At 43.9% G+C, this 27,318-nt stretch overlaps 5 protein-coding genes across 6 annotated transcripts; 2 read left to right on the top strand and 3 right to left on the bottom strand.

Moving 5' to 3' along the window:
* Window positions 1-1,727: 1,727 nt before the first annotated feature.
* Window positions 1,728-3,755, top strand: LOC121404741 (proteoglycan 4-like). The gene has a single exon (XM_041594931.1). The coding sequence runs from the start codon at window positions 1,728-1,730 to the stop codon at window positions 3,753-3,755; it is 2,028 nt and encodes a 675-aa protein (XP_041450865.1).
* Window positions 3,756-8,929: 5,174 nt separating this feature from the next.
* On the bottom strand, window positions 8,930-10,008 carry LOC121404768 (glycerophosphodiester phosphodiesterase 1-like; the record flags this gene model as incomplete). Its single annotated transcript, XM_041595048.1, is given in 4 exon segments — window positions 8,930-9,420; window positions 9,487-9,662; window positions 9,744-9,881; window positions 9,883-10,008. Coding segments are annotated over 4 exon segments (594 nt in total), but the record flags the coding sequence as incomplete, so codon positions are not given.
* Window positions 10,009-10,859: 851 nt separating this feature from the next.
* Window positions 10,860-12,931, top strand: LOC121404767 (mediator of DNA damage checkpoint protein 1-like). The gene has a single exon (XM_041595047.1). It carries the CDS (start codon window positions 10,956-10,958, stop codon window positions 12,924-12,926), a length of 1,971 nt encoding a protein of 656 aa, XP_041450981.1. The 5' UTR covers window positions 10,860-10,955; the 3' UTR covers window positions 12,927-12,931.
* A 759-nt stretch (window positions 12,932-13,690) lies between these two features.
* On the bottom strand, window positions 13,691-16,200 carry LOC111068477 (glycerophosphodiester phosphodiesterase 1). Of its 2 annotated transcripts, none has more exons than XM_022357971.2 (6): window positions 15,948-16,200; window positions 15,515-15,869; window positions 15,290-15,441; window positions 15,023-15,227; window positions 14,766-14,941; window positions 13,691-14,699 (listed from the first exon to the last, which is right to left on the bottom strand). In XM_022357971.2, exons 2-6 carry the CDS (start codon window positions 15,818-15,820, stop codon window positions 14,546-14,548), a joined length of 993 nt encoding a protein of 330 aa, XP_022213663.1. In that variant the 5' UTR covers window positions 15,821-15,869; window positions 15,948-16,200; the 3' UTR covers window positions 13,691-14,545. The 2 variants fall into 2 exon arrangements, with proteins under 2 accessions (XP_022213663.1, XP_022213662.1); XM_022357970.2 differs by having other exon boundaries at window positions 15,515-15,833.
* Window positions 16,201-16,297: 97 nt separating this feature from the next.
* On the bottom strand, window positions 16,298-17,189 carry LOC111068478 (trypsin-4). Its single transcript, XM_022357972.2, has 2 exons — window positions 16,582-17,189; window positions 16,298-16,522 (listed from the first exon to the last, which is right to left on the bottom strand). The coding sequence occupies exons 1-2, from the start codon at window positions 17,166-17,168 to the stop codon at window positions 16,330-16,332; spliced, it is 780 nt and encodes a 259-aa protein (XP_022213664.1). The 5' UTR covers window positions 17,169-17,189; the 3' UTR covers window positions 16,298-16,329.
* Between the last annotated feature and the right edge of the window lie 10,129 nt (window positions 17,190-27,318).

The following is a 27,318-nucleotide window of genomic DNA, read 5'->3' as shown; positions in this document are numbered from 1 at the left end:
CTAATATGTGGGAATGACGTAAATATATGAATGAAATATGAATAAAGCTCTGTTAACAATGACCGCCGATAAAAATGAAAAACACAAGCCATTAAGTTAGCAGGCAGTGGGACATTTTTGATTTGAGGATCCTTTTGAAAACAAGGACATATGGGCTCAAAGTTTAAGTGTTTCGTTAGCTATTTACACATATTGTTTATTTAGTTTAATGAGCTTTTTTCTTAAGACATAACAAAACATTATTAAACAAAACATCCCTTCATTTTTTTAATTTTTCGTACTTTTCCTCTGTAGTTCGCCGGATAGTAAGTAATAAGTAGTAAGTGTGGGCTAAGTAAAAGAGTATTCTAGTGATGATTTTTCTTTTAAAGCAAAGATATTGACGTCACGTTTTCTTCGAGAATGTTCCCGGCTAAACAAGATGGCGGCCCCGCAACACGTTCCACACAGATTGACCGAAAAAAGTCATTTGTGGCTGTTTTTATACCCGTACTCAAAAAAGAGTTAAGGGGTATATTAGATTTGTGGTAAAAGTGGATGTGTGTAACGCAGAGAAGGAAACGTTTCCGACCCCATAAAGTATATATATTCTTGATCAGCATCAAAAGCCGAGTCGATATAGCCATGTCTGTCTGTCTGTCTGTCTGTCTCGATGAGCGCCTAGATCTCAGAGACTATAATAGCTAGGGCAACCAAATTTGGTTTCCAGACTCATGTGATATCCCACTGCTACAAGTGTATTTCCAAATTTCCCCCCGCCCCCTTCCGCCCCCACAAAGAACGAAAATCTGTGGCAGGCACATTTTTAAAGATACGATAAAACGAAAAACGCAGTATCGTAGAGAATGCCCATATCTACCAGACTGCTGAATCTGAATCAGATCGGATCATAATTATAGACAGAATGACGAAATTAATTTTCAGTTGCTTCCCCTGCCCCTCCTGCCAACGACAACGAAACTAATTTTCCTTCTCGCTCGCACACTCTGCCGCGTTCAGTGCGCGAGCAACCCCCAGCGTAGGATATGTAGAATATGAATGGTACATCTATAATGTTAGATGTATAATATACATTGTATATGTAGATGTAGATATCAGATGTAGCAAAAAAATGTAATATGTAAAATGTTTTTTTTAATGCTAAAATTCTAAAAAATCATATGTTCAAAAATGTAAATACTGACTGAGTACGGGTATAAGTAGAGTCGCTTCCCAGAAGCGACTCACACGTTCCTTCTCGTTTAATATGTCGTAGTGGAAAGAAGAACCACAAGGAGTTTATTTGTCTTTTTATCGAGTTTACACAATTTTTTATAAGTTTTCTTAAGTATTTTGAGCTTTTTCAGTAGAGTTTCCGAACCACGCCAAATCTGTACCGTACAGGGTTGCCACCGAACTGGTTAAACATAACCAAAATATAAATAACATAAAAATAACCTTGATTGTTTGCCCACGCGATTAATTAATTGTCTATAGGAAAGATATCGTGGTCCTCCTTGAAACCTGGGCACTCCATTCATTCGTTAATGGTTCAAGTTTTAATTATCAGAATTCAACCCTACTTCAATCCCACTTCTGAGTGCATGGGTAGAAATATCGTATAACCTGTGAGGACTTTTTGACAGATCAAATATCGTAAACCTGATATAAATTTCATAGTTGCAACATTTGTCGAACAGATTTTTATTAATTCGCATCTCGTTTAAGTCTTGCTCGTCTCCCAAAAAATGTCTTCGGAAGGCGCTAAATTTCCGTATGTGGGCGAAAGCGTCCAACGTTTTCCGCCAAATGCAGACGACGGGCCAGTAGCAACAGCTTCAAAAGCTACTCAGACTAAGAAAGTAGATCTTCTGGATGCCACGCAAAACAAAGAGAACACAGCAACCCCACCAGCCAGTCACAAGAAGCTACTGAAGCTCTGCGCCCTCTCCGATGTGGTCATCACCTCCTTTTCCCCCCGCGAAACAGGTGTCAAGACGGAGAAGTCCTTCACATGTGTCCGCAAACCCAGCACGCCGACAATCTCCACGACCAAGAGCGTGCTATCAGAGCTGAATGGGGATCTGAACAGCTGCAGTCGGGATCTGCTCGACTTCAGCACACCATCTACATCGAAGAAGGTCCGGCGGGAGACCTCCACCTCCATGTATCTCATTGACCTGACAACACCACAAAAGCTGCGTCCCCCGCTCAAGCTGACGCCCATCACTGTGTCCGGCAGCGCCGATGAATCGTCAGATGCCTCGCCGCTCGTCAAACCGAACCGTACCAAATCGGATACGCCGCCATCTTCAGCTCCGTCGCACCAAGTGGCCAAGCGGACGCCACAATCCCTGATGAAACAGGCTCTGCTCACGAGTCCCGAAAAGCAGATTGCTGCCAATAGCGTGGAGGCAACAACACCTGTGGCCACGCCCAAGCGTCCATCTCTGTTGATGGCGCGTCGTAAGTTCCTTAAGCCAGTTCGTCTGCCCTTCCATCCACAGAAACGGACCCCTGCCCAAGTAGCCGCCGATAATGAGAAAGCCAAGAGCAAGTGCCCATCTCTGTTCTTTCTCAGTCCCCGGAAGTTCAAAGCCTTCCAGATGAGAAAGCAGATGGCTAAGGATCGACGCTCCCTCAGCAACTCTACCGGGGACGGTTCCCCCAAGCCAGGGTCAGAAACGCAAGGGGATCTTTCTTTAGTTGAGGAGCTTGTAGAGGTAGTGAAGGAACTGCCTCAATCATCACCAAAGAAAGAAGAGGTATCACCAGAGAGTCAATCAGACTCTTCTCAGCAACCTGTTCCCAATGCTCCCATTTCCACCGTTGAGGAAAGCACATCCTTATGCACCGAGATTATTCAATCGATTCAATCTGGATCGCGACGCAACCGCAATCCGGCGACCAGTGTCAAGACAGCAGCCAATACGTCCGAGGCGGAGGCGTCTCCCACAACGCCAGCCACAGCCACCCCGACCGCCCCGGAGATACCCACGGTGACTCTGCCGGACCCCACAACTTCGCAGAGGCGTGAGGGACGCAATCTGCCGCGGAAGAACTACACAGAAGCCCCCGACGATGACAAGCCGACCCCGTCCCGCAGCTGGCACCAGAGGAATCCGACAGTCAAGGCCCTGGAGCTGATTGTGGACACCACGCCCAGACCAGCCACGCCCAGGCGTCGCAAGGGCAAGGCCGGCGCTGAGGAGCCGCACGAGGAAGAGCCTCCAGTGAAGATGGCGGTCACAGAAGTTGCAGAGGATGCACCAGCGGTGGCAACGACCGCCGCTGTTAAAGGACGTGGCACCCGTCGCAAGCCCGACGATGTGGCCGAAGCAGAGTCTGCAGAGATGGAGGAGGCGGAGCCCAAGGCAGCGGCCAGGAAGAATGCGCGTGGCAACGCACGCAAAGCCAAAGTCGGGACTGAGCCAGACCCAGAGGCTCAGCCGGTCGCCAAAAAAGCACGTGGCGGAGCCCGTGCCAAGACCCCAGTGGTGAAGATTTCAGACGGGAAGCAGCCGGAGCCTACAAAGGGGCCGGTGGGAGCTGTGACCGCCAAGAAACCAGCAGGCCGTGGACGCGGACGAACTGCCAAGGCAGCCCCAATTGTCGAACCAGAGGCAGAGCAGCCAGCTCCGTCAACGGAAGCCGCTGCCCCATCAGCCCCGAAGGCACGTAAGAAGGTTCACTTGGCGGATACTCCGGACGTGGCAGAATCTGCTCCCAGCAGCGATAAGGCACCCAAGAGAGCCCCATGTTCCCGCCGCAAATGAGGAAATTTAATTGAACTTTATAGGGAACAATTTGCCTTCTTGCATTTTGTCAATTTATTGTATACATAAATAAATATTCTGTATCGTACAATTTTGGTTATGATTTCACACACACCTATCGACAACTCGATGCATGGCTATCTGCAAGCTAAAGAATGTCCCCATTCAAACATGAGTCAGCAGGCATGTGTTGCGCAAATCCATTGAACGGCTTGCTCATCGGTATGCATCCAGATTCAAAACCTTTCCTGAAGTCCAGTTGCACACTGAACTGAAGTTTCCAAATGACATCGTTCGGAGCAGCAGAAACAACAGTTCACAATAATGCGGCAAATGGGTGGCCAGGTCAGATAGTAGTAACTAAAATGTAAACAAAACTTTGGTCTAATCTACAATTATCAGTGATCAGTAATCAGTAATCAATTATCAGTTATCATATTTTAGAGTTCTGGTGAACGCCTTTGATACATTCCTTATTTCAGCTGTAGTGGGTCCAAGGATCTTATTCTTGAATCGTTGTTGTACACAGTCGCCTTCGTCTTAAACTGACTCTGGAGAACCTTTCGCTATCCTTTGTCGGCCGCTGTGCTGAGCAAAATACATGACCAATAATAAACTGTAAATCTACATAGTACACATATATGTACATATATTTAAACCAAAGAACACCATTGACCATATTAGCCTTACTAAGCTAAACATTTCGGCTACTGATAGTCAAAATGCTTACTAGCTTTTGGTATAGTCGTATGGGTAATGCTCGTTGGAACACAATTTGTTTGCTCTCCCTCGGATTAGACGTAAGAAACTTAATTGTACATATTTGTAGTCGGGACTTGGTCTTAGACAAGTTATTCTTTTGGGATCTGCATAACAATAGGAGCATTTGTGAAAAAGTTGGCAAATGTTCGGCATTATAGAAAACCTGCGCGTGTATGTGTGCACATATACAAATTTTGAGAACATATTAGCCGGGTATAGTATACGAGAATATAGACATAATTAAATAAAATATATAAAAAACGAGAAGGAACGTGTGAGTCGCTTCTGGAGACGCGACTCTACTTATACCCGTACTCAGTCAGCATATACATTTTTGAGCATATAATTATTTAGAATTAAAAAAAAAACAAAATTTTACATTTTTTTGCTACATCTGTTATCTACATCTACATATTCCATGTATATTCTACATCTAACATGTATATTCTACATGTACCATTTAGATTCTACATCTCCTCCGCTAGGGGTTGCTCGCGCACTGAACGCGGCAGAGAAAGAGAATGAACAGCGTGTCTCTGGCTGGGGAGGCGGGGAAAGCAACAGAAAATTACATTTCTTCATTCTGGCTATAATTATGATCCGATCTGATTCAGATTTGGCAATCTGGTAGATATGGGCATTCTCTACGATACTGCGTTTTTCGTTTTATCGTATCTTTAAAAATGTGCCTGCCACAGATTTTCGTTCTTTGTGGGGGCGGAAGGGGGCGGGGGGAAATTCTGAAATACACTTGTAGCAGTGTGATATCACATAAGTCTGGAAACCAAATTTGGTTTCGCTAGCTCTTATAGTCTCTGAGATCCAGGCGCTTATCGAGACGGACAGACGGACGGACGGACGGACAGACAGACATGGCTATATCGACTCGGCTATTGATACTGATCAAGAATATATATACTTTATGGGGTCGGAAAATTGTCCTTCTCTGCGTTACACACATCCACTTTAACCACAAATCTAATAAACCTGTTCGGCTAAGCGCCGGCCCATGGCAGCACAATGAGCAAAGAGACCATATGTAACATCTCTTAAAAGTAACGTCTCTCTTTATTACTGTTTTGTTTGCTTTGCTTATGCTCTGTCTGGTGCTTTGCTCTCTGTCGGCGTTCGACAGCCGCTGTGGGGGAGGCTCGTCAGAGAAAGCAGAAGACACTTCAGATTCGATCATCACCGTCGTTAAACGTTTTGCTGTCTGGCACAGTGACCTGCCTGCCACAGAGTTCTAAACTAAACCTTACATAAATCTAACAACTTCAACAGTCTTGAACCGGCCCCCGCGTCTTCAATCGACCCATCGTTAACTCTCGTTATCAAATCCGCACACCTTTCGCTAGTTTTGGATAAAACATATATATTAACTTAAGTACAATAAACTGTGAATACATTAACTGAACAATCATCGCCTTTTTAATAATATCGCAATACAACGCTACTGAAGAAGCTCAGTAGCTGACCTTTGCGCTAGTTTTAAAAAAAGAAGGGAAAAAAAAAAAAAAAAAAAAAAAAAAAAAAAAAAAATTGGGAAGGGTTGGGCAAGCAACAGAAACGGTTCTCGATTTGCGGTCTGCTTGCTTGCTGCTGTTTCGTTTCGGTTTCGTGCTCTCAGTGTGCATGCCTTTGTTGTTGTCGGATGCACAAGTTTAGTGCGTTTCAAACTGTTAGCTCACGCTGCTGATCTGTAAAACTGCAAGACCGTGTGTTTCTGACCCTGCGATCGATTGTACAGTTCATGTAAAACTGCTCGAGGTTAATCACCCGGTGTAACCTTCACCGCTCCCCAGTGACTCTAAACCCAGCTTTCTACTGAGCATACACGATGGCTTCTAATGCGCCCCTTCAATCTCCCCCCCCTCACCTTTGTTCGTCGATTCGGAAGCTGCATTCAACAAGCGCAAGGTGCAATCCATGGTAGGAGCAGCACGGAGAATGGAAACTGCCGTCGGCAAGGAGAGGATTGGGGAACTCAGTGAGGAGGAGTTAAATGTGCGACTAAAGTTGCTAGCGGATCTGGTCGCTTCGTTCAACGAGCACCATAATGCCCTGGAGAGGATTGATCTCGATGAGATTGGCAGTCCCTTGAGGGAGGAGTTTGACGAATGCGTGGTCATGCTGGAAATTCGTATGAAGCGCGAGTTGAACAAGCGGCAGCCCACAATGCTCCCATGCTCAACAATGCGGACGGATCATGTTGGAGAGGCCCCAGCTACAGTCATAGTGCAGAGTCGGCCTCGCCTGCCGGAATTAAAGCTTCCCGAATTCAGCGGGGGCTACGCGAAATATGCTGCGTTTTGGGGCATGTTTGCCTCCATAATTGACAAGGATTCTGACCTAACGAATGTGGAGAAGCTGCAGCACCTACGATCCTGGCTGAAAGGACCTGCTCTAGACACAATCTCTTCGCTAGAATTCAGCCACGCCAGCTATCCCATCGCCCTGAGACCTTCTTAATAAACGATTCAATAACAAGCGTTTAATATTTCAGGCACATGTCACCGACATTTTGGGTGTGCAGCGTATTGAGACCTCGTCTGTGTCCCAGCTCCGGTCATTGTCAGATACTGTAAATGCCAATCTGCGGGCCTTGCAGAGTATGGGGACAAAGGACCAGATAGCTGACTGCATTCTGATACATATCCTGCTACAGAAAGTGGACAGCGCCACACAAGCCAAGTGGGAGGAATGCTCGTCAATGGATAGCATACCCACAAGCCAGCAATTTACCGCTTTTCTGGAGCAGAGATGCCAGAGGTTGGAGACTCAGGAGCACGCTAAGGAAATGTACACTAATAGCAATCGGAAACACTGCCTAGTTGCAACTACCTTCAAGCCGATTGCCTGCGCGCTCTGCGGCGACACCGGACATTCGATATATCGATGTTCTCAATTCAGCAACCTTTCTCCTCGACTTCGGCTCCAGGAAGCTAATAAGCTATCCCTATGCACCAACTGCCTCCGATCAGGCCATCAGCAAGGTGAATGTCGGTCACGATCCTGCCGAGTATGTGGTGCTAAGCATCACACACTACTTCATTTCGAGTCTTCGTCCTACACTTCTCAAGCCATTCTGCCTCAACTCGTCAAATCAACATCGACTCTACGAATTCCCGCGATACCCTCTGTCGCTGAACATGCCGTAACATCGTCAGCCACGTCGCTCTTGGCCCAGAGTCATCGACGGGACGCTGTGATTTTGCCCACTGCCATAATCAGCGTAAGGAGTCGCTCCGGGATGTTGATTCCTTGCCGTGCCCTGCTCGATTCTGGATCGCAGGTGCATTTCGTCACTTCTCGTCTGGCTCAACAGTTGCAGCTACAGAAGAAAGAGTCGGAAGTTTCCGTTTCTGGTCTAGGCGATTCGTGTGCCATATCCGAAGGATGCTGCGTCGATATCCAACTGGAATCATACGCGTCCAACTATGCCGCGACCATTACGGCACTTATTGCTCCAACCATTACGGGTAACCAACCCAACGGTATCCACGACATTAATCGCTGGAACATGCCCTCCAACATACCTCTGGCGGATCAGAAGTTTCACCAGCCCCAGCCAGTTGATATTCTGATTGGAGCGGCTCTGTTCTTCGAGCTTCTATGCCCTGGCAATATCAAGTTGGGAACTGGACTGCCACGTCTTTAGGAGACCAAACTGGGATGGATAGTTGCAGGAGAGGTTTCTCCGTCTCTCAAGGCAGCTCCACTTTTTGCTTCTCTATTTTCAGGTAGCTCATCTGAAGTGGCCCCTCGCTCGACCCAGCATAGGGTCAGAAATAAAGTCCGGAGTAGCGGTACTGAAGACGGTGCTGAAGACAACAACAGTGCTGCAAAATAAGGACGTTAAAGATCCGTGCTCTTCAACGGGGGGAGTATGTTCGGCTAAGCGCCGGCCCATGGCAGCACAATGAGCAAAGAGACCATATGTAACATCTCTTAAAAGTAACGTCTCTCTTTATTACTGTTTTGTTTGCTTTGCTTATGCTCTGTCTGGTGCTTTGCTCTCTGTCGGCGTTCGACAGCCGCTGTGGGGGAGGCTCGTCAGAGAAAGCAGAAGACACTTCAGATTCGATCATCACCGTCGTTAAACGTTTTGCTGTCTGGCACAGTGACCTGCCTGCCACAGAGTTCTAAACTAAACCTTACATAAATCTAACAACTTCAACAGTCTTGAACCGGCCCCCGCGTCTTCAATCGACCCATCGTTAACTCTCGTTATCAAATCCGCACACCTTTCGCTAGTTTTGGATAAAACATATATATTAACTTAAGTACAATAAACTGTGAATACATTAACTGAACAATCATCGCCTTTTTAATAATATCGCAATACAACGCTACTGAAGAAGCTCAGTAGCTCAACAATACCCCTTAACTCTTTTTTGAGTACGGGTATAAAAAGCATCCGCTACATACAATAAATAAAGCACAAGACCTAATCAAACATAAATATACAAATAGCTTCAATCTCACTGGTACTGGTACGGGTACGGGTACTGGTACTGGTACACAACGGGTAATACTTTCTAAAGCTTCTACGGATGCAGAACGCGTACAAAAAACGCATCATATAAACACATATCAAGTGTGGGTGACTGAACGTGGACACTAAAAACGAATTACTCTTAAGAAATAAGTGTAGCGCAGCTAAATGCAAACAGTTTCTCTTTGTGTGCGCTCCTGTCTGAGTTGTGTTCGTTTGAGTTCGTTGGTTTCCCCGCTGGTGAATGCAACTCCTTAGGCCTTCATCAGAAGATGCGGCTCGGAGCGCAGCGAGTCGGTCAGATATTGTATCTTCATGGTCTTCTGAAAATAGCGCTTCTCGTTGGGTGAATTCACCATGTAGACGATTGGACGGACGCCCACATTGCGCCACAGGTCGGCAATGTGCCTGCCAAAGGAACATAAAACATTAAAGAGTACTCCATAATCTCCATAGTCACAATGAGTGGCTTACAAATTGAACTCTTCCTTGCTGAGAAAGACGACGCTTATGCCGATCACTGGGGCAATGATATTGCGAAAGATTGCACCATAGATTGAGGTAATCAGTGTGGAGGATTTGAGCATGGCCAGCGATAGATAAGTCTCATGCCACAGGCCGCAAATTATCTCCGGATGCAGTTTACGCAGCTTCAAAAGAGAACAGACATCAGAAGCATCCTTGGAGAGGGTAGGGAGCATCCTCCTCTATGCATAGAGTGCATTCCATACCTGATAAATAGCCAGCGGAGAGCGACTTATGACAATTGTGCGCTGTGTAAACGGCTCATTGGCGGCCATAAACTTATGCAGCTGGTCGAGCATGCGGGCACTGTTGTCGTGAAGGCGCAGGAAGAGCGTGGCCGAGGTTGGCCTCCGCCTCCACATAGTCGGCGAGCTGCCTGAGCGTGGCCATCGACTCTGCCTCGAATTGGTTTGGCGTTGCGCCTGTGTTCGTTCTGATGAAGATCAAACTAATATGTGGAGATGACGTAAATATATGAAAGAAATATGATTAAAGCTCTGTTAACAATGACCGCCGATAAAAATGAAAAACACAAGCCATTAAGTTAGCAGGCAGTGGGAAATTTTTGATTTGAGGATCCTTTTGAAAACAAGGACATATGGGCTCAAAGTTTAAGTGTTTCGTTAGCTATTTACACATATTGTTTATTTAGTTTAATGAGCTTTTTTCTTAAGACATAACAAAACATTATTAAACAAAACATCCCTTCATTTTTTTAATTTTTCGTACTTTTCCTCTCTAGTTCGCCGGATAGTAAGTAATAAGTAGTAAGTGTGGGCTAAGTAAAAGAGTATTCTAGTGATGATTTTTCTTTTAAAGCAAAGATATTGACGTCACGTTTTCTTCGAGAATGTTCCCGGCTAAACAAGATGGCGGCCCCGCAACACGTTCCACACAGATTGACCGAAAAAAGTCAATTGTGGCTGTTTTTTTTAATATGGCGTAGTGGACAGAAGAACCACAAGGAGTTTATTTGTCTTTTTATCGAGTTTACACAATTTTTTATGAGTTTTCTTAAACAATTTTGGGCTTTTTCAGTAGAGTTTCCGAACCACGCCAAATCTGTACCGTACAGGGTTGCCACCGAACTGGTTAAACATAACCAAAATATAAATAACATAAAAATAACCTTGATTGTTTGCCCACGCGATTAATTAATGTCTATAGGAAAGATATCGTGGTCCTCCTTGAAACCTGGGCGCTCCATTCTTTCGTTAATTGTTCAAGTTTTAATTATCAGAATTCAACCCTACTTCAATCCCACTTCTGAGTACATGGGTAGAAATATCGTATAACCTGTGAGGACTTTTTGACAGATCAAATATCGTAAACCTGATATAAATTTCATAGTTGCAACATTTGTCGAACAGATTTTTATTAATTCGCATCTCGTTTAAGTCTTGCTCGTCTCCCAAAAAATGTCTTCGGAAGGCGCTAAATTTCCGTATGTGGGCGAAAGCGTCCAACGTTTTCCGCCAAATGCAGACGACGGGCCAGTAGCAACAGCTTCAAAAGCTACTCAGACTAAGAAAGTAGATCTTCTGGATGCCACGCAAAACAAAGAGAACACAGCAACCCCACCAGCCAGTCACAAGAAGCTGCTGAAGCTCTGCGCCCTCTCCGATGTGGTCATCACCTCCTTTTCCCCCCGCGAAACAGGTGTCAAGACGGAGAAGTCCTTCACATGTGTCCGCAAACCCAGCACGCCGACAATCTCCACGAGCAAGAGCGTGCTATCAGAGCTGAATGGGGATCTGAACAGCTGCAGTCGGGATCTGCTCGACTTCAGCACACCATCTACATCGAAGAAGGTCCGGCGGGAGACCTCCACCTCCATGTATCTCATTGACCTGACACCACAAAAGCTGCGTCCCACGCTCAAGCTGACGCCCATCAGTGTGTCCGGCAGCGCCGATGAATCGTCAGATGCCTCGCCGCTCGTCAAACCGAACCGTACCAAATCGGATACGCCGCCATCTTCAGCTCCGTCGCACCAAGTGGCCAAGCGGACGCCACAATCCCTGATGAAACAGGCTCTGCTCACGAGTCCCGAAAAGCAGATTGCTGCCAATAGCGTGGAGGCAACAACACCTGTGGCCACGCCCAAGCGTCCATCTCTGTTGATGGCGCGTCGTAAGTTCCTTAAGCCAGTTCGTCTGCCCTTCCATCCACAGAAACGGACCCCTGCCCAAGTAGCCGCCGATAATGAGAAAGCCAAGAGCAAGTGCCCATCTCTGTTCTTTCTCAGTCCCCGGAAGTTCAAAGCCTTCCAGATGAGAAAGCAGATGGCTAAGGATCGACGCTCCCTCAGCAACTCTACCGGGGACGGTTCCCCCAAGCCAGGGTCAGAAACGCAAGGGGATCTTTCTTTAGTTGAGGAGCTTGTAGAGGTAGTGAAGGAACTGCCTCAATCATCACCAAAGAAAGAAGAGGTATCACCAGAGAGTCAATCAGACTCTTCTCAGCAACCTGTTCCCAATGCTCCCATTTCCACCGTTGAGGAAAGCACATCCTTATGCACCGAGATTATTCAATCGATTCAATCTGGATCGCGACGCAACCGCAATCCGGCGACCAGTGTCAAGACAGCAGCCAATACGTCCGAGGCGGAGGCGTCTCCCACAACGCCAGCCACAGCCACCCCGACCACCCCGGAGATACCCACGGTGACTCTGCCGGACCCCACAACTTCGCAGAGGCGTGAGGGACGCAATCTGCCGCGGAAGAGCTACACAGAAGCCCCCGACGATGACAAGCCGACCCCGTCCCGCAGCTGGCGCCAGAGGAATCCGACAGGTCGCAAGGGCAAGGCCGGCGCTGAGGAGCCGCACGAGGAAGAGCCTCCAGTGAAGAAGGCGGTCACAGAAGTTGCAGAGGATGCACCAGCCGTGGCAACGACCGCCGCTGTTAAAGGACGTGGCACCCGTCGCAAGGCCGAGGATGTGGCCGAAGCAGAGTCTGCAGAGATGGAGGAGGCGGAGCCCAAGGCAGCGGCCAGGAAGAATGCGCGTGGCAACGCACGCAAAGCCAAAGTTGGGACTGAGCCAGACCCAGAGGCTCAGCCGGTCGCTAAGAAAGCACGTGGCGGAGCCCGTGCCAAGACCCCATTGGCGAAGATTTCCGACGGGAAGCAGCCGGAGCCTACAAAGGAGCCGGTGGGAGCTGTGACCGCCAAGAAACCAGCAGGCCGTGGACGCGGACGAGCTGCCAAGGCAGCCCCAATTGTCGAACCAGAGGCAGAGCAGCCAGCTCCGTCAACGGAAGCCGCTGCCCCATCAGCCCCGAAGGCACGTAAGAAGGTTCACTTGGCGGATACTCCGGACGTGGCAGAATCTGCTCCCAGCAGCGATAAGGCACCCAAGAGAGCCCCATGTTCCCGCCGCAAATGAGGAAATTTAATAGAACTTTATAGGGAACAATTGGCCTTCTTGCATTTTGTCAATTTCTTGTATACATAAATAAATATTCTGTATCGTACAATTTTTGTTATGATTTCACACACATCTATCGACAACTCGATGCATGGCTATCTGCAAGCTAAAGAATGTCCCCATTCAAACATGAGTCAGCAGGCTTGTGTTGCGCAAATCCATTGAACGGCTTGCTCATCGGTATGCATCCAGATTCAAAACCTTTCCTGAAGTCCAGTTGCACACTGAACTGAAGTTTCCAAATGACATCGTTCGGAGCAGCAGAAACAACAGTTCACAATAATGCGGCAAATGGGTGGCCAGGTCAGATAGTAGTAACTAAAATGTAAACAAAACTTTGGTCTAATCTACAATTATCAGTGATCACATGGGTAATCAGTAATCAATTATCAGTTATCATATTTTAGAGTTCTGGTGAACGCCTTTGATACATTCCTTATTTCAGCTGTAGTGGGTCCAAGGATCTTATTCTTGAATCGTTGTTGTACACAGTCGCCTTCGTCTTAAACTGACTCTGGAGAACCTTTCGCTATCCTTTGTCGGCCGCTGTGCTGAGCAAAATACATGACCAATAATAAACTGTAAATCTACATAGTACACATATATGTACATATACTTAAACCAAAGAACACCATTGACCATATTAGCCTTACTAAGCTAAACATTTCGGCTACTGATAGTCAAAATGCTTACTAGCTTACCCAGTGCATCTATGAGAAAACTTTTAGAGTGGATTTTTGAGTTTAAATCAATTGTTCGCATTATCTTTATTTACTCATCGTATCATCGCATCGTAATAAAATGAAATTTGCATCATTGTTTTTTGGTATAGTCGTATGGGTAATGCTCGTTGGAACACAATTTGTTTGCTCTCCCTCGGATTAGACGTAAGAAACTTAATTGTACATATTTGTAGTCGGGACTTGGTCTTAGACAAGTTATTCTTTTGGGATCTGCATAACAATAGGAACATTTGTGAAAAAGTTGGCAAATGTTCGGCATTATAGAAAACCTGCGCGTGTATGTGTGCACACTACATATATATGTATGTATAGAGCACTCAAAAAAAGCAATACACTACCTTGTAAGGTATACTACATTTGTGTACATATCGAGAGCATGGGTAGAAATATCGTACAAATTTTTAGAACATATTAGCCGGGTATAGTATACGAGAATATAGACATAATTAAATAAAATATATATAAAATTATACAGGACGTCAATGTAAAATATAAAAAGCATCCGCTACATACAATAAATAAAGCACAAGACCTAATCAAACATAAATATACAAATAGCTTCAATCTCACTGGTACTGGTACGGGTACGGGTACTGGTACTGGTACACAACGGGTAATACTTTCTAAAGCTTCTACGGATGCAGAACGCGTACAAAAAACGCATCATATAAACACATATCAAGTGTGGGTGACTGAACGTGGACACTAAAAACGAATTACTCTTAAGAAATAAGTGTAGCGCAGCTAAATGCAAACAGTTTCTCTTTGTGTGCGCTCCTGTCTGAGTTGTGTTCGTTTGAGTTCGTTGGTTTCCCCGCTGGTGAATGCAACTCCTTAGGCCTTCATCAGAAGATGCGGCTCGGAGCGCAGCGAGTCGGTCAGATATTGTATCTTCATGGTCTTCTGAAAATAGCGCTTCTCGTTGGGTGAATTCACCATGTAGACGATTGGACGGACGCCCACATTGCGCCACAGGTCGGCAATGTGCCTGCCAAAGGAACATAAAACATTAAAGAGTACTCCATAATCTCCATAGTCACAATGAATGGCTTACAAATTGAACTCTTCCTTGCTCAGAAAGACGACGCTTATGCCGATCACTGGGGCAATGATATTGCGAAAGATTGCACCATAGATTGAGGTAATCAGTGTGGAGGATTTGAGCATGGCCAGCGATAGATAAGTCTCATGCCAAAGGCCGCAAATTATCTCCGGATGCAGTTTACGCAGCTTCAAAAGAGAACAGACATCAGAAGCATCCTTGGAGAGGGTAGGGAGCATCCTCCTCTATGCATAGAGTGCATTCCATACCTGATAAATAGCCAGCGGAGAGCGACTTATGACAATTGTGCGCTGTGTAAACGGCTCATTGGCGGCCATAAACTTATGCAGCTGGTCGAGCATGCGGGCACTGTTGTCGTGAAGGCGCAGGAAGAGCGTGGCCGAGGTGGCCTCCGCCTCCACATAGTCGGCGAGCTGCCTGAGCGTGGCCACCGACTCTGCTTCGAATTGGGACCTGTGTATTGACTTTTGAGTTAAACGAATTTCCACTTGATTTGCCTCAGGCTCATGTCTCACCCCATGGGATGCTGCTCCGTGATGTTCAGTTTCTGCAGCTCGCTCAACGGCTGCTGGGCCACAGCCAGGCGACTGGGGTTGGCTATAACGATTTCCCCGCAGGATGTGAGGCCGGCATCTAGAAGCACGTTCCGATATCCACGTGTTAGGCACTGAAAATGGGGGATGTTATTGATTTTTACTGGGGTAAGGGCCGGCGAAGCAACCACCGCCTCATGACGTCACCTTTTTGATAGCTGCCTTCGAGTTCTCGGGCGCATCGTAGCCGGCAGCCCGATTGGCGATGGGCCAGTAGCTTGGCCAATCATCTGGCGCGCTCAGCAGGCTGAGCAGCCGCTTCTCGTTGGGACTGCGCTGCAGCTTCACAAACTTGGAGGCCACACAGACGACGAGCAGGGTCAGGGTGCCCCAGGGTATAGCCAAGTTGCAGAACAACCAGAACACGTTGAAGCAGAAGAAGATCAAGCTCACCGAGCAGCACAGCAGCTGGTAGATCATCTTAAGGCAGAGCCACAACCAGCGCCAGTACATTCAGCAGAGGGAACTGTTGAAAGATTGCACTTAAGTGTCTGTTTGGGGTCTATTTTTACCTCTTGTATTTGTTAATTTCTTTGATTTCTTCTGTGTCTTCTGTATTGTGCATTTGCACCGCACTCACCCTAAATAGAATGCGTGCCGCCACCGTCACCACAACACACCACACCACCCGCTGCTGCTGTTGCCACTCCCACGCCTGTTTTTCCTAGGATATCACTGCCACTGCACCACTGTTTACTCAGCGTTTAATTTAAGAGCTAGCCCTCGATTTAGATTCGGTTAAAACTTGTTTTTGTAACGGGCAGTGCCTTAAATACCCGTCGAAAAATAAACTAAATAAAACGAATAATTTTCTCAGTCTATCGTTAATGCGCTCATCTGCCTATCGCACTTGAACAGCTGCTGGCCCTTTGCTAGAGATGGCACTTTTGATGAGTTTAGCGCGTACATTCAAAAGAGAACTTTTATCTTTTCGCGCATGTATATACTTTATTTATGGAGATTTACAATTTGGTGAGCAGACGTATCCAACGGCGTACAGTGGGGTGGCCCAAACGAGTGTACACACCGGGATAATAGGGATCCGCACAGCTGACCCCCCAGGAAACGATGCCAATCAGGGTGCCCTGGGCACTGATGGGACCTCCGCTGTCGCCTTGACAGGCATCCGTGTTCTTGGCGGCCGCACAGAACATTCTAGACGAGATGGCGGGTCATTAACTAGATAATTAATTAATCTCTCTGTCTATACTTACGCTTCGGTGACGCCGCCGTGATTTTTTAAGGCTTCGTGGCACTTTTCCTGATTAACCGTCTGCACAGTGGTGCTCATGAGGACCGGCGCCAGGACGGGATTGATGATATCCATGTGTCCCCAGCCGGAGACGACAGCGGACATGCCCTCCGGGATAGCCTCGCCGACAGCTGGCAGGCGGATAGGGGTCGTGGAGAGGGCTCCGACGGCTGTCCGCAGCAGAGCCACATCGAAGTTCATGTCCGTCCGATCGTACGAGGGATGCTTGTAGATGGTCTGCACGGGCTGGACGGAGCCGCCTGTTGTGCGCAGGACAGTGCCCTGGCGCAGGGTGAACTCGCGGGGACTCTTCTCGTGGTTGTCAATGCAGTGGGCCGCCGTTATGGCCCAGTTGCTGGCGAGGATGGAGGCACCGCAGATGTGGATGGTGTGGCGCCGCAGCGAGAGCTGATAAGGGAACTCCCCCTCCCCGGCCTCACGCCCATTGACAATGCGGCTATCCGGCAGCCTCTGGGGCGTCGTCGCCGCATCAACGTTGAAAAGGGCTAAAATAATCCCGACGACGAGAAATGAAAGAAGCTTCTGCATGGCGCTGCTGACTCTCGAAAACTAAACATTATTGCAAGCCCATGAGTCGATATATTTGCTGTCTTTTATCAATATCATTCGTTATCTCAGGGGTGTACATGGTTTCTGTAGAAGCTGTATCTGTAATTAACCCATGTCGCCCGCTGAGCAGGGGCATGGGCATGCATGGGTTTTTTTGGTTCTGATATCTATGAGATTCGGTGATTTTATTATTGTTTACAGCGGGGGATGGCAATGAACTTCCGTTTCAGCTTGGGGGAAACATTGGGTTGGCTGATTAACAACTGGGAATACTGATGGGTTTTCAAGGCGTTTCAATTTGTCATTGCTTTTATAAGCTACAGCATTTTCAATTTTTAAATTTGTTCTAGCCGTTGCCTGCTTGTTACACTATCGGTATTTTGATGCGTTTCTTTAGAAAGATATCGATGTTTGGCTGTCGGTATCGTATGTGTTACATGACGCTACCTCGTTGTGCCAACACACCCTGCTCACACAGCAACATAACATAGCAATGATGAGCAACATTATACAGGTAGCAACATGCTACCTCGGAAAAGAATATTATAGAACTGAGGAAATGTTTGTCATCTCCGGCTTCAGTTAATGCAGAAAGTAGTCAGTCTCTGTTTTTTAAGCTATGTGTTTAAATGACGTATTTCATTACGTTTCACTAGCTAATCTTGTAAAAAATGGATGTATCTATCGGATAAAATTATATTAGATATCGGTGGTCATTTTTTGTTTTGTAAGTAAAGAGGAGGATGGCGCTACAAGGAGCCTTTACAAAAAGTATTATTTTCCGCGGTTTAAAAAAGGGTGCTCAACTTTTTAAATAGAGGGGTGTTAGGGGCCGAATTGCCCTGGTTTTTCTGCCCTGGCTTATGCCCGGGAAATATCCTACATTCAAAGGATCTGGAAGTACCCTAGACAAATTACGAGGAGCAGCAGCAGGCCATGAAGTTGGATTCATTCGTTTTTGTTTTTTGCAGCGCCTTTGATGAGAGCTTCAACTATGAAAAGAAGTGAGCGAGGCATCCCTAAGACTCGAGATTTTCTCTGTTGTCTCGATTTCTTTTCAGATTCTGGGCCCACCTGTGCGAGATTCCTCAAGATTAACATAGCTGCACACAAGGCTGATCCAGCCATTTGGGCATCTCAATGCACCAGCAACGGCTTGTCGATTCCACTCTCGCCCTTGGGGAGGAGGGACGTGGAACACCGATGCGTCCATAGCCAAGATTATGTCACATCAGCATGCGACTTCAGCCCTGCCCACAGTCCACGCACGGATATGCCTATGCGCGGTATTTATTATGACAATAAATAGTAAATTTGTTGCTTGTGCCGGGTGCGTGTACGTTACAACCGAAGGGTTATTTAAAAACAAATTTAAGGATTAGAAAATTGTATAAATAGTTAAAAACGGTTGGCTGAACTATACTGGGTTCGGTATACTAGTCAAAAATTTGTGTGTTCCTCAAGTATTTTTTGAACAGTTTATTCGCATGTGCTATTTCTATACATTTATTTATTATTAATGGATTACTTTATTCTTACATATGTGGGAAGCAACATGCACATACATAACATTAAACAGCAAGCGCCCTATAATACAGATTGTTGCTTCTTTCCTCGGTTTCATTTCATTCATTGCTAGGGCAGCGAAATAGTACTCGTATGTTCCTTTTCATCGGTCACTTGTTGATTTTGAACACTTGACCGTGCAGAGCCTGTTTCTCAGGCGGGCCCTTCATCATGCAATTGCCCTGGTTTTGGCTGCGATCAGGTGTTGAAAGCATTCTGTTCGATGTACGATTTAAAGTTTAAATTTTAGCTGTGTTAACTTTTAAAATCTGGATCTTATGAATACGGCGCTCGAATCGTGTCCAAAAATATTCACAAATTTAATATAACGCTCATTCACTTTCGAAGGTATAGCACCAATAAGACGGTGGGATTCTTACTTACTCCCCAAAAAGAATGTGTTCTTCGCTCTGGTCTTGAAGCAGGAGTGACACGCGATCAACGCAGTATGATGAGCATACCATCGGCTGCCTCCTGACGCGAGGCACTCCAGGTATTGCATTGCTTGATGCCCTCTCCAATATCTAGGGATGTGTCTGGATCTACGGTCTGGTAGACATGGTCATTCTCTACGATACTGCGTTTTAAGTTTTATCGTATCTTTAAAATTGTGCCTGCCACAGATTTTCGTCCTTTGTGGAGGCGGAAGGGGGCGGGGCGAAATTTTGAAATACACTTGTAGCAGTCTGATATCACATGAGTCTGGAAACTAGCTCTTATATTCTCTGAGATCCAGGCGTCAAACAAGACGGACAGACAGACATGGCTCTATCGACTCGGCTATTGATGCTGATCAAGAATATATATACTTTATGGGGTCGGAAACGATTCCTTCTCTGCGTTACACACATCCACTTTTACCACAAATCTAATAACTCTTAACTTAACTTAACTCTTTTTGAGTACGGGTATAAAAACCAAATGTCCACATTTTTTAGTTGTTCTCGACAGATAAATTGTATCGATGCTCAGGGTTGCAATTTAACATATGGCATTAAATAATTATAAAACATAAGTTATTAATATGTAGGCACATTTGCAATACTAATAAATAAATATATCATAAAGTTGCTGCACTTTAATAATTTGCTCAACTTATTATTTTCTAAATTGTTTCATTTTAAAATTGGCAATTGTTCGCGCTCAATATAAAAAGGGGTGAGTTTCGATTCCTATCAGAGTCCGATCAGAGCTATTGGAATTTTCTACAAGCCGTTGAATATTTTTAAGTGAGTGTTTTGTCAACAACTAAATTAGTATATAAAAATATACATAAATTACACTCTTTCAAGAATTAAAAATGGAACCAATTTGGTAAGTCAATTTTCGCATTTTTTCATTTTTGCAACACGCATGCATGTGCGTGTATTTTTGTGTTTTTCTATTCTCCTTCTATCCTTCATAGTTATCTCCGTCCCCGCCCTGTCATTCAAATTGGGTAGGACATTTCAATGCAGGTGCTTTTGGGACAGAAACAAATGTATGCTGCAAACGATTAGTTCGCATAAATTCCGCCAGGGAAAGTTCCGTTCGGTGTTTCCTAATATGTCGTTTGGGAGCGCTTTCGTGTTTTCAAATTATGCCGATGGGAGGAATAACAACAAAAATTGCCCTCTTTTGGCTGCCTTAAAAGTTGATCTCTTCATAATTGACTGCAGTAAAATTTAGATAATTTGAAATTATTAATAAAAAATTATATTTTTACTTTATTATTAATTGCATATAATTATTAGAACATATTTTCAGGAAATCGAGCATATATGCATATAGTCAATACGAGTGCAGAGTTATTGCTCAGTTCTTTTAATAAATAAAAACTTTAATAACTATTTTTCCATTCCAGCAAATGTCACCCCTGCAGTGTAGCAAACTGCGATGGCGACAAGGCATCTTTCCTGTTCCCCAGCCTCCCAGAGGTCAATAAGAAATGGCTTGCTAATTTACAAATTAAAGAAGCTACGTTACGCTCCAGAGTATGCGCAAATATAATTAATATTTTTAAAAATTTTATTTTTTATATTTTTATTAATTTTAATAATAATTTAAATTATTTTAAACTGCACTAAAATTTTACTAATTATATTTTTCTTCAATTTTTATATTTAGGATATAGGCCTTTGTATGAGCTTTCGCTCACCAAAAGGCAAACAAAAGCAAAAGATTGTCATTGTCAATAGACAATGTTGAAAATGAGGATTAATTAATAGACAATATAATCAACAATAACCAAGATCAAGCTATAGATAGTATAGATATGATCAGGGAAATATCTTTTCCGGTACAATCCGACTTTGTATCTCTACAAAAGAAATACGAAGCTCTAAATGAGAAATATTTATCTCAAGAAAAAGAAATTAAATATTTGTTGCACAAAGCAACAGATCTAAATCATGAAAATGAACAAAAAATAAATGATTTCGAGAAAGAAATCTCTCAACTTAAGCCAACGGTCCCGAACAGAGTTCATGAAGATCAATTAATAGACAATATAATAAACAATAGCCAAGATCAAGCTATGGATAATATAGATATGATCAGGGAAATATCTTTTCCGGTAGACTCCGACTTTGTATCTCTACAAAAGATATACGAAGCTCTAAATGAGAAATATTTATCTCAAGAAAAATAAATGAAATATTTGTTGCACAAAGCAACAGTTCTAAATCATGAAAATTAACAAAAAATAAATGATCTCGAGAAAGAAATCTCTCAACTTAAGCCAACGGTCCCGAACAGAGTTCATGAAGATGTTTCACTGCCGCTCCCATTCGAGCCAGGCTTTCAGGGCAAACACATCGACAAGTTGCAGAAATTTGTTGAAGAAATGAATGACTCACGAAAATTGTGCGCTACTTTTTGATGAAATGTTGATCCATCCTAAACTTGAGTATCTGCCTCTGGCTGATCGAGCTGTTGGCTGTATAGATCTGGGAGACGGTATTTCCGATAAGGAACAATACTCCTCCCAAGCAACCGGAATGTTAGCATTCATGGTACGAGGGCTGGTTAATGATTATAGTCATTTTGTTACTGCAGTTTTTGTTAACAAAAATGTAAATCATCATTACCCCGAAGCCTTTATAAAGGCAGTTAACTGTTTCAGATCAGTCGGCTTAAATGTCCAAGCTGTGGCTTGCGATCAGTCATCGGTTAATACCACTGATCTAAATAAAATAAACTTAGACAATTTACTAAATGCGCCAAGACCTCAATTCGTATGTGATTACATACATTTGTTCAAGAGTGTTAGAAATAACTTCTTGTCACATGACCTGATAACACCAGACGGTAAAGCGTCATGGAAAATCATTGTTTTACGAAGTCGATTAATCAAACTTATTTCGTTTGGCACCAAAGCTGACGGAAAAACATATCAATCCGATAGGATATGATAAAATTAATACTTTATTGGCCGTTAATGTATTTGCCAATGCGGTCAGTACGGACATTAAAATGTTTGCTGATTACAATGCTTTTGACGATGAAGCAGATGAAGATGAAGCCTTTGCTACATCGATGTTTCTAAAAAGAATGAATGATGGTTTCGATTTCTGATCGTTTCTGATTGAAACTTGCAAAAGAATCAATCATGTTTCTGAAAATCTTTTTAAAATAAAGGATATTGTTAGCGTTAGTACCAGGGGTTTCAATCAAGATTCCCTAGAGGAATATTTTGATAGTTTGAAACGCAATATTGGGTGGCAATACAAAAGACCAACAGTAGCCCAATTGCTGATGCAGCTTTCTAAAAACCCTGAAAAGGGAAATTCAATCGAGAATGGTGAAAACCATTTATGTGTTTCACTCAAACAGTATGGCTTACTTTTCTTTCAAACAGAAACATTACGGCGACCAATTGTTAAAATTGCTGAGCGCGCTGCTGTGAGAAACACTTTAGGTATTGTTCTGTGCAAGCTAAAAATTGAATGCACTATCTGCCAAAGAAAATTGGTTGCAGATGGACACAAAATTGGTCAAATTATAAATCCAACTGAAGCTCTTTTTGAACATTCAATGGAACACATTGGAATATTTTCAGAGTTCTTCACTAAAACTCCATGCTCAAAAAATATTGTAAAATGTATTGTTTGAAAATGCATTAGGACTGATGCAAATTGGCTTAAGGCTTCCTATCCATGCTCTTCCCATAGACAGAAAATCTTAGAGCACTTGATAAAAGTGTTTCTTTCTAGTAACTTTATGTGGCTCAATGAGAAATTGGATAACACTAAAAACTTAAAATCAGACATAAAGCGGGGGGTATTACTGAAAGAAAAAAAAAAAGAACAATGGATGAAGAAAGGCAAATATATTCTGAAAAGAATTATCTATATGCCAAAAAAATAAAGAGCATAATAAACGATGGCTTCTGTGATTAGAAAATAATTACAAATGGCCAAGCGTTACCCTTGCAGCACCTGCAGTAATGTAGGCTGTCCGATTTATCATCTTTTTCTTTATTGAAAAAGTAAAGATCGCTGACTAAGGAGAGTGGTTTCTTCCGAAACAGACTTAAAAAGCCTAGGCTTGAAAAGTGCAAGTTAACCGGGGACGCGTACTTTAAAATTTGTCAGTGCTCTGGCTGAAATTAATGTTTTGAATTTATGGTATTTAAATGGTATTTCTCGAAACTGAAATGGTATTTATTTTTTTGCCGGATGGTATTTTTTATCGTTATCGTCACAGCGAGTACATTGCAAAAGCCTAGTACTCAGATCCAAAAACTGTTTGCCAGCAAACAAATGTCATATATTCTTCGAGCGGCCAGTGTGTGACCAGAGGTGTGCACTGCATTCCGAACGGTTACACTGCTCAGATCGCTGCTTGGCTTTTTTTTTTTATACCCGTACTCAAAAAAGAGTTAAGGGGTATATTAGATTTGTGGTAAAAGTGGATGTGTGCAACGCAAAGAAGGAAACGTTTCCGACCCCATAAAGTATATATATTTTTGATCAGCATCAATAGCCGAGTCGATATAGCCATGTCCGTCTGTCCGTCCATCCGTCCGTCTGTCCGTCTGTCCGTCTTGATGAGCGCCTAGATCTCAGAGACTATAAGAGCTAGAGCAACCAAATTTTGTTTCCAGACTCATGTAATATCACACTGCTACAAGTGTATTTCAAAATTTCGCCCCGCCCCCTTCCGCCCCCACAAAGGACGAAAATCTGTGGCAGGCACAATTTTAAAGATACGATAAAACTAAAAACGAAGAATCGTAGAAAATGGCCATATCTACCAGACTGCCGAATCTTAATCAGATCGGATCAAAATTATAGCCAGAATGACGACATTAATTTTCAGTTGCTTCCCCTGCCCCCCCTCCAGAAAACGACAACGCAACTCGTTTTCCTTCTCGCTCGCACACTCTGCCGCGTTCAGTGCGCGAGCAACCCATAGCGGAGGAGATGTAGAATATAAATGGTACATGTAGAATCTACATGTTAGATGTACAGACTCATGTAATATCACACTGCTACAAGTGTATTTCCAAATTTTGCACCGCCCCCACCAAGGACGAAAATCTGTGGCAGCCACAATTTTGAAGATACTAGAAAACTAATAAAAACACAGAATCGTAGAGAATGCCCATATCTATCAGAATGCCGGATCTGGATCAGATCGGATCATTATTATAGCCAGAAAAAATAAATTGTTTTCCATAGCTAACCTACCCCATGCGCTTACTCATTCTCTCTCACTCACACACTCTTCAGCGTGTAGTGCGCGGTCTGCTTTACCCCTGCACTGCTCCTTTACCCATAATGATTAATATTAATCCCACGCAATTAAACAGCAAACCCTACTCTAGCTGCTGGGTTCTCTCTGCTAGCTATTGTGACCAAGAAGCGTAGTCTGTTTGTTGATGTATTAGATTCTATGACTTAAAACAATCACCCCCTCCCACATAAACAAATCAGTTTGGCCCTTTTGCAACAACCAGGCAGAAAATGGGAGACAGAAAGAGAGAGAGAGAGAGAAAGAGCATGCCTTGCGATATCACGTGTTTAAAACAGACAACAACCATCGACCGCCCGCCCACCAACCACGGCAATAAGTTAAATGAGTTACATATGTATGCATAAGTTTTTATTAAAGCCAATGAACATACATATGTATGTACATATGTATGTATGTGTGCATCAGCCGTACCCCTCTCTCTCCTTATCTGCTGTTGATGCCTTAAAACAATCCCCCTCCCACATTATCAAAAATCAACCTGCCTCTTTTGCCAACAGCCAGACCAAAGAGAGACAGCGTTCTTAACAATATCACATGTTCGCAACAACACATTAACCACCCATCTTCCGCCCAGCCAACAAGTTGAACAAATTATGTACATATGTATAAATATTAATAATAAAACCAATTTATATACACACATACGTATATATATGTACATACATACATACATATTTGCACATACATATCTACATATCAATGTAGGTCCTACATACATGCTGCTGTTTAAATCAGCCGTTATATTTTAGGGTGGGGAGGGGACCAGCGAATGTAGGTTGTTATCTAAACTCCCTTTGAAAATAATGAGAATTGTCCGTTAAAACAAACGCGAAATCTAAAACACCAGCGGCTGGCTCTGTCTCTTTCTCTATCTCTCTCTTTCCCCTTTCACATCAGGGCCGGTTTTAGCGTCTGGGCGCAAAATTTTAAGGGGCGCCAAAAGGGAAATTGATTGAAAATGTATATTAGTATAGCTAGATGGAGTGCGAAATATTTCGGTTATATTTGGCAACATGGCCCGGGCTTGGGCCGGCCCTGTCCACAATTCCACAAGTCAGATGAGCGATGCGCTACCTGTTTGCTTTTTCTCGTCTTTTGCATGATCTTCCTCTCCTCCCGCATTAACCAACATTTCAATATGACCCTTTTGCCAACAGCGCGACCAACGAGAGGGAGAGAGATAGAGCATCTTCTCCTTCCACCCAAGCAATTGGTAAACAATTTGTTGGCAATTTCATAAATTTACATGCATATGCACGTATGACTATACGTACATGTATATTTACATATTTATGTTAGTAATAAAATATATTAATATTAAATATATATTTAAGATATTGCCGCTCTTTCATTTAGCCTTTACATGCGCTGTTAAAATCAGCCGTTTATTTACGTAGGGGAGGGGTGACACGCAAATGTTTTGACTCTTAAAATTCCTGTGAAAGGAATGAGAAAAAAAACCGCCGAAATGTCTTTGAGTCTTTCTCTCTATCTCTCTGTTTCCACTTGAGAGTTCTCTGCCCACTCAGACAAGTGCTCTCTCAATTGAGAATATGCGCGGCTGTCTATTTACACACATGCATGCACATACATACAGCGAACAGCGATAGCAAAGAGAAATAGTAAATAAAATCATTTACCACCCACCACCCCACGCCATAGGAATGCAATTAGAAGTATAAACATATTCTAGTTAAAACATTTGCATAGAAATGGCTCAGACAGATTGGTTTTCTGCTGTACATATGTAAATACATACATACATATGCATTGAATTGTCCGTTACGCATGCATGTTTTGACTCGGTTTTTTCTTCCTTTTGCGCTCTACTTTTTTACTTGCTCTTGAGTAAAAAAACCGCGGAATCTCAGTACGCAATTGTATTGGTTTGACCAGTCGATATCGAGCCACCGTGAGCGATAGAGACTTCCCGATTGCCGATTGCGATAAAGTGCGTTAAATAATCATATTTAAACTAGTTTAGCTCTTAGATTAATAGCTAAAAGTAGTGCTTGCTAGGGAGTGATATAGGGACTTAGTTTTTCTGCGCCGATCGTGAGTTAGAAGCTATTAGTAGTAGCTAACTACGTCGGTGCAATCGCGCGCGCTTTTTGGTGCCGCTGCTGACGTCGCTGCTGACGTCGCTGCTGACGTCGCTGCTGCCTTCCAACGGACGTCGCTGCTGCCTTCCCACGGACGTCGCTGCTGCTCGCTCCGCTTTGGGGAGTATTTTTTTGTAGTTGTAGATTTTATATGTAGTTTTTGTATTTTCTAATTATTTCTTGTAGTTTCTTTTCTTATAATTATTAATATATTATATTATTATTATATTATTTTATTATTTTATTTTATTATATTATATATTATTATTATATATTTTTTTATATTATTATTTTTAAATTTATACATTTTTGTAAAATGCCACGTAGGAATAGACAATCTGCTTCTCAACAGTCTCAGAGACGCAGGTTGAGAAACAGATCAAATAGGGAACATTTAGAAAATAGGGAAAATTTAGATTCTGATAACCAGCAACAGGAGATTGAGGTCCAAGGGCAGGTTCCAGCTGTAGCGCTGGAAGAGCAGGCAGCCATCTCTGTTGAAGAGATTCCGGATACACGAGGACATACGACAAGACGACAAGTGGCCGATTCTGTGCGTCGGTCCGGACGGATACGGAACCAATCTTTAGGAAATATAGAAGGACGAGTAGGCGAGGAGACTCCGAGACAGGGCCAAGTGGCCGACACTCTGCGTCGGGCCAGACGGAGACGTAGCCAAAGGTATAGGACTATAGAGCAGGGACAAAATACAGCCGAACATA

The sequence above is a fragment of the Drosophila obscura genome, unplaced genomic scaffold (genome assembly GCF_018151105.1).
Source record: "Drosophila obscura isolate BZ-5 IFL unplaced genomic scaffold, ASM1815110v1 contig_4, whole genome shotgun sequence".
In the NCBI taxonomy this organism is placed as follows: domain Eukaryota; kingdom Metazoa; phylum Arthropoda; class Insecta; order Diptera; family Drosophilidae; genus Drosophila; species Drosophila obscura.
The sequence above is the reverse complement of the archived record's forward strand: the minus strand, read 5'-3'. Positions and strand labels throughout refer to the sequence as shown.

Excerpts from the sequence above, each read along its gene's own strand:
- LOC121404741 (XM_041594931.1), top strand. The coding sequence starts at position 1,728 with ATGTCTTCGGAAGGCGCTAAATTTCCGTATGTGGGCGAAAGCGTCCAA.
- LOC121404767 (XM_041595047.1), top strand. The coding sequence starts at position 10,956 with ATGTCTTCGGAAGGCGCTAAATTTCCGTATGTGGGCGAAAGCGTCCAA.
- LOC111068477 (XM_022357971.2), bottom strand. The coding sequence starts at position 15,820 with ATGTACTGGCGCTGGTTGTGGCTCTGCCTTAAGATGATCTACCAGCTG. Across the intron at positions 15,228-15,289 it reads ACGGAGCAGCATCCCATGGG|GTCCCAATTCGAAGCAGAGT; the intron begins GTGAGACATGAG and ends GTCAATACACAG. Across the intron at positions 14,942-15,022 it reads CTCCGCTGGCTATTTATCAG|CTGCGTAAACTGCATCCGGA; the intron begins GTATGGAATGCA and ends TCTCTTTTGAAG.
- LOC111068478 (XM_022357972.2), bottom strand. The coding sequence starts at position 17,168 with ATGCAGAAGCTTCTTTCATTTCTCGTCGTCGGGATTATTTTAGCCCTT. Across the intron at positions 16,523-16,581 it reads CACGGCGGCGTCACCGAAGC|AATGTTCTGTGCGGCCGCCA; the intron begins GTAAGTATAGAC and ends CATCTCGTCTAG.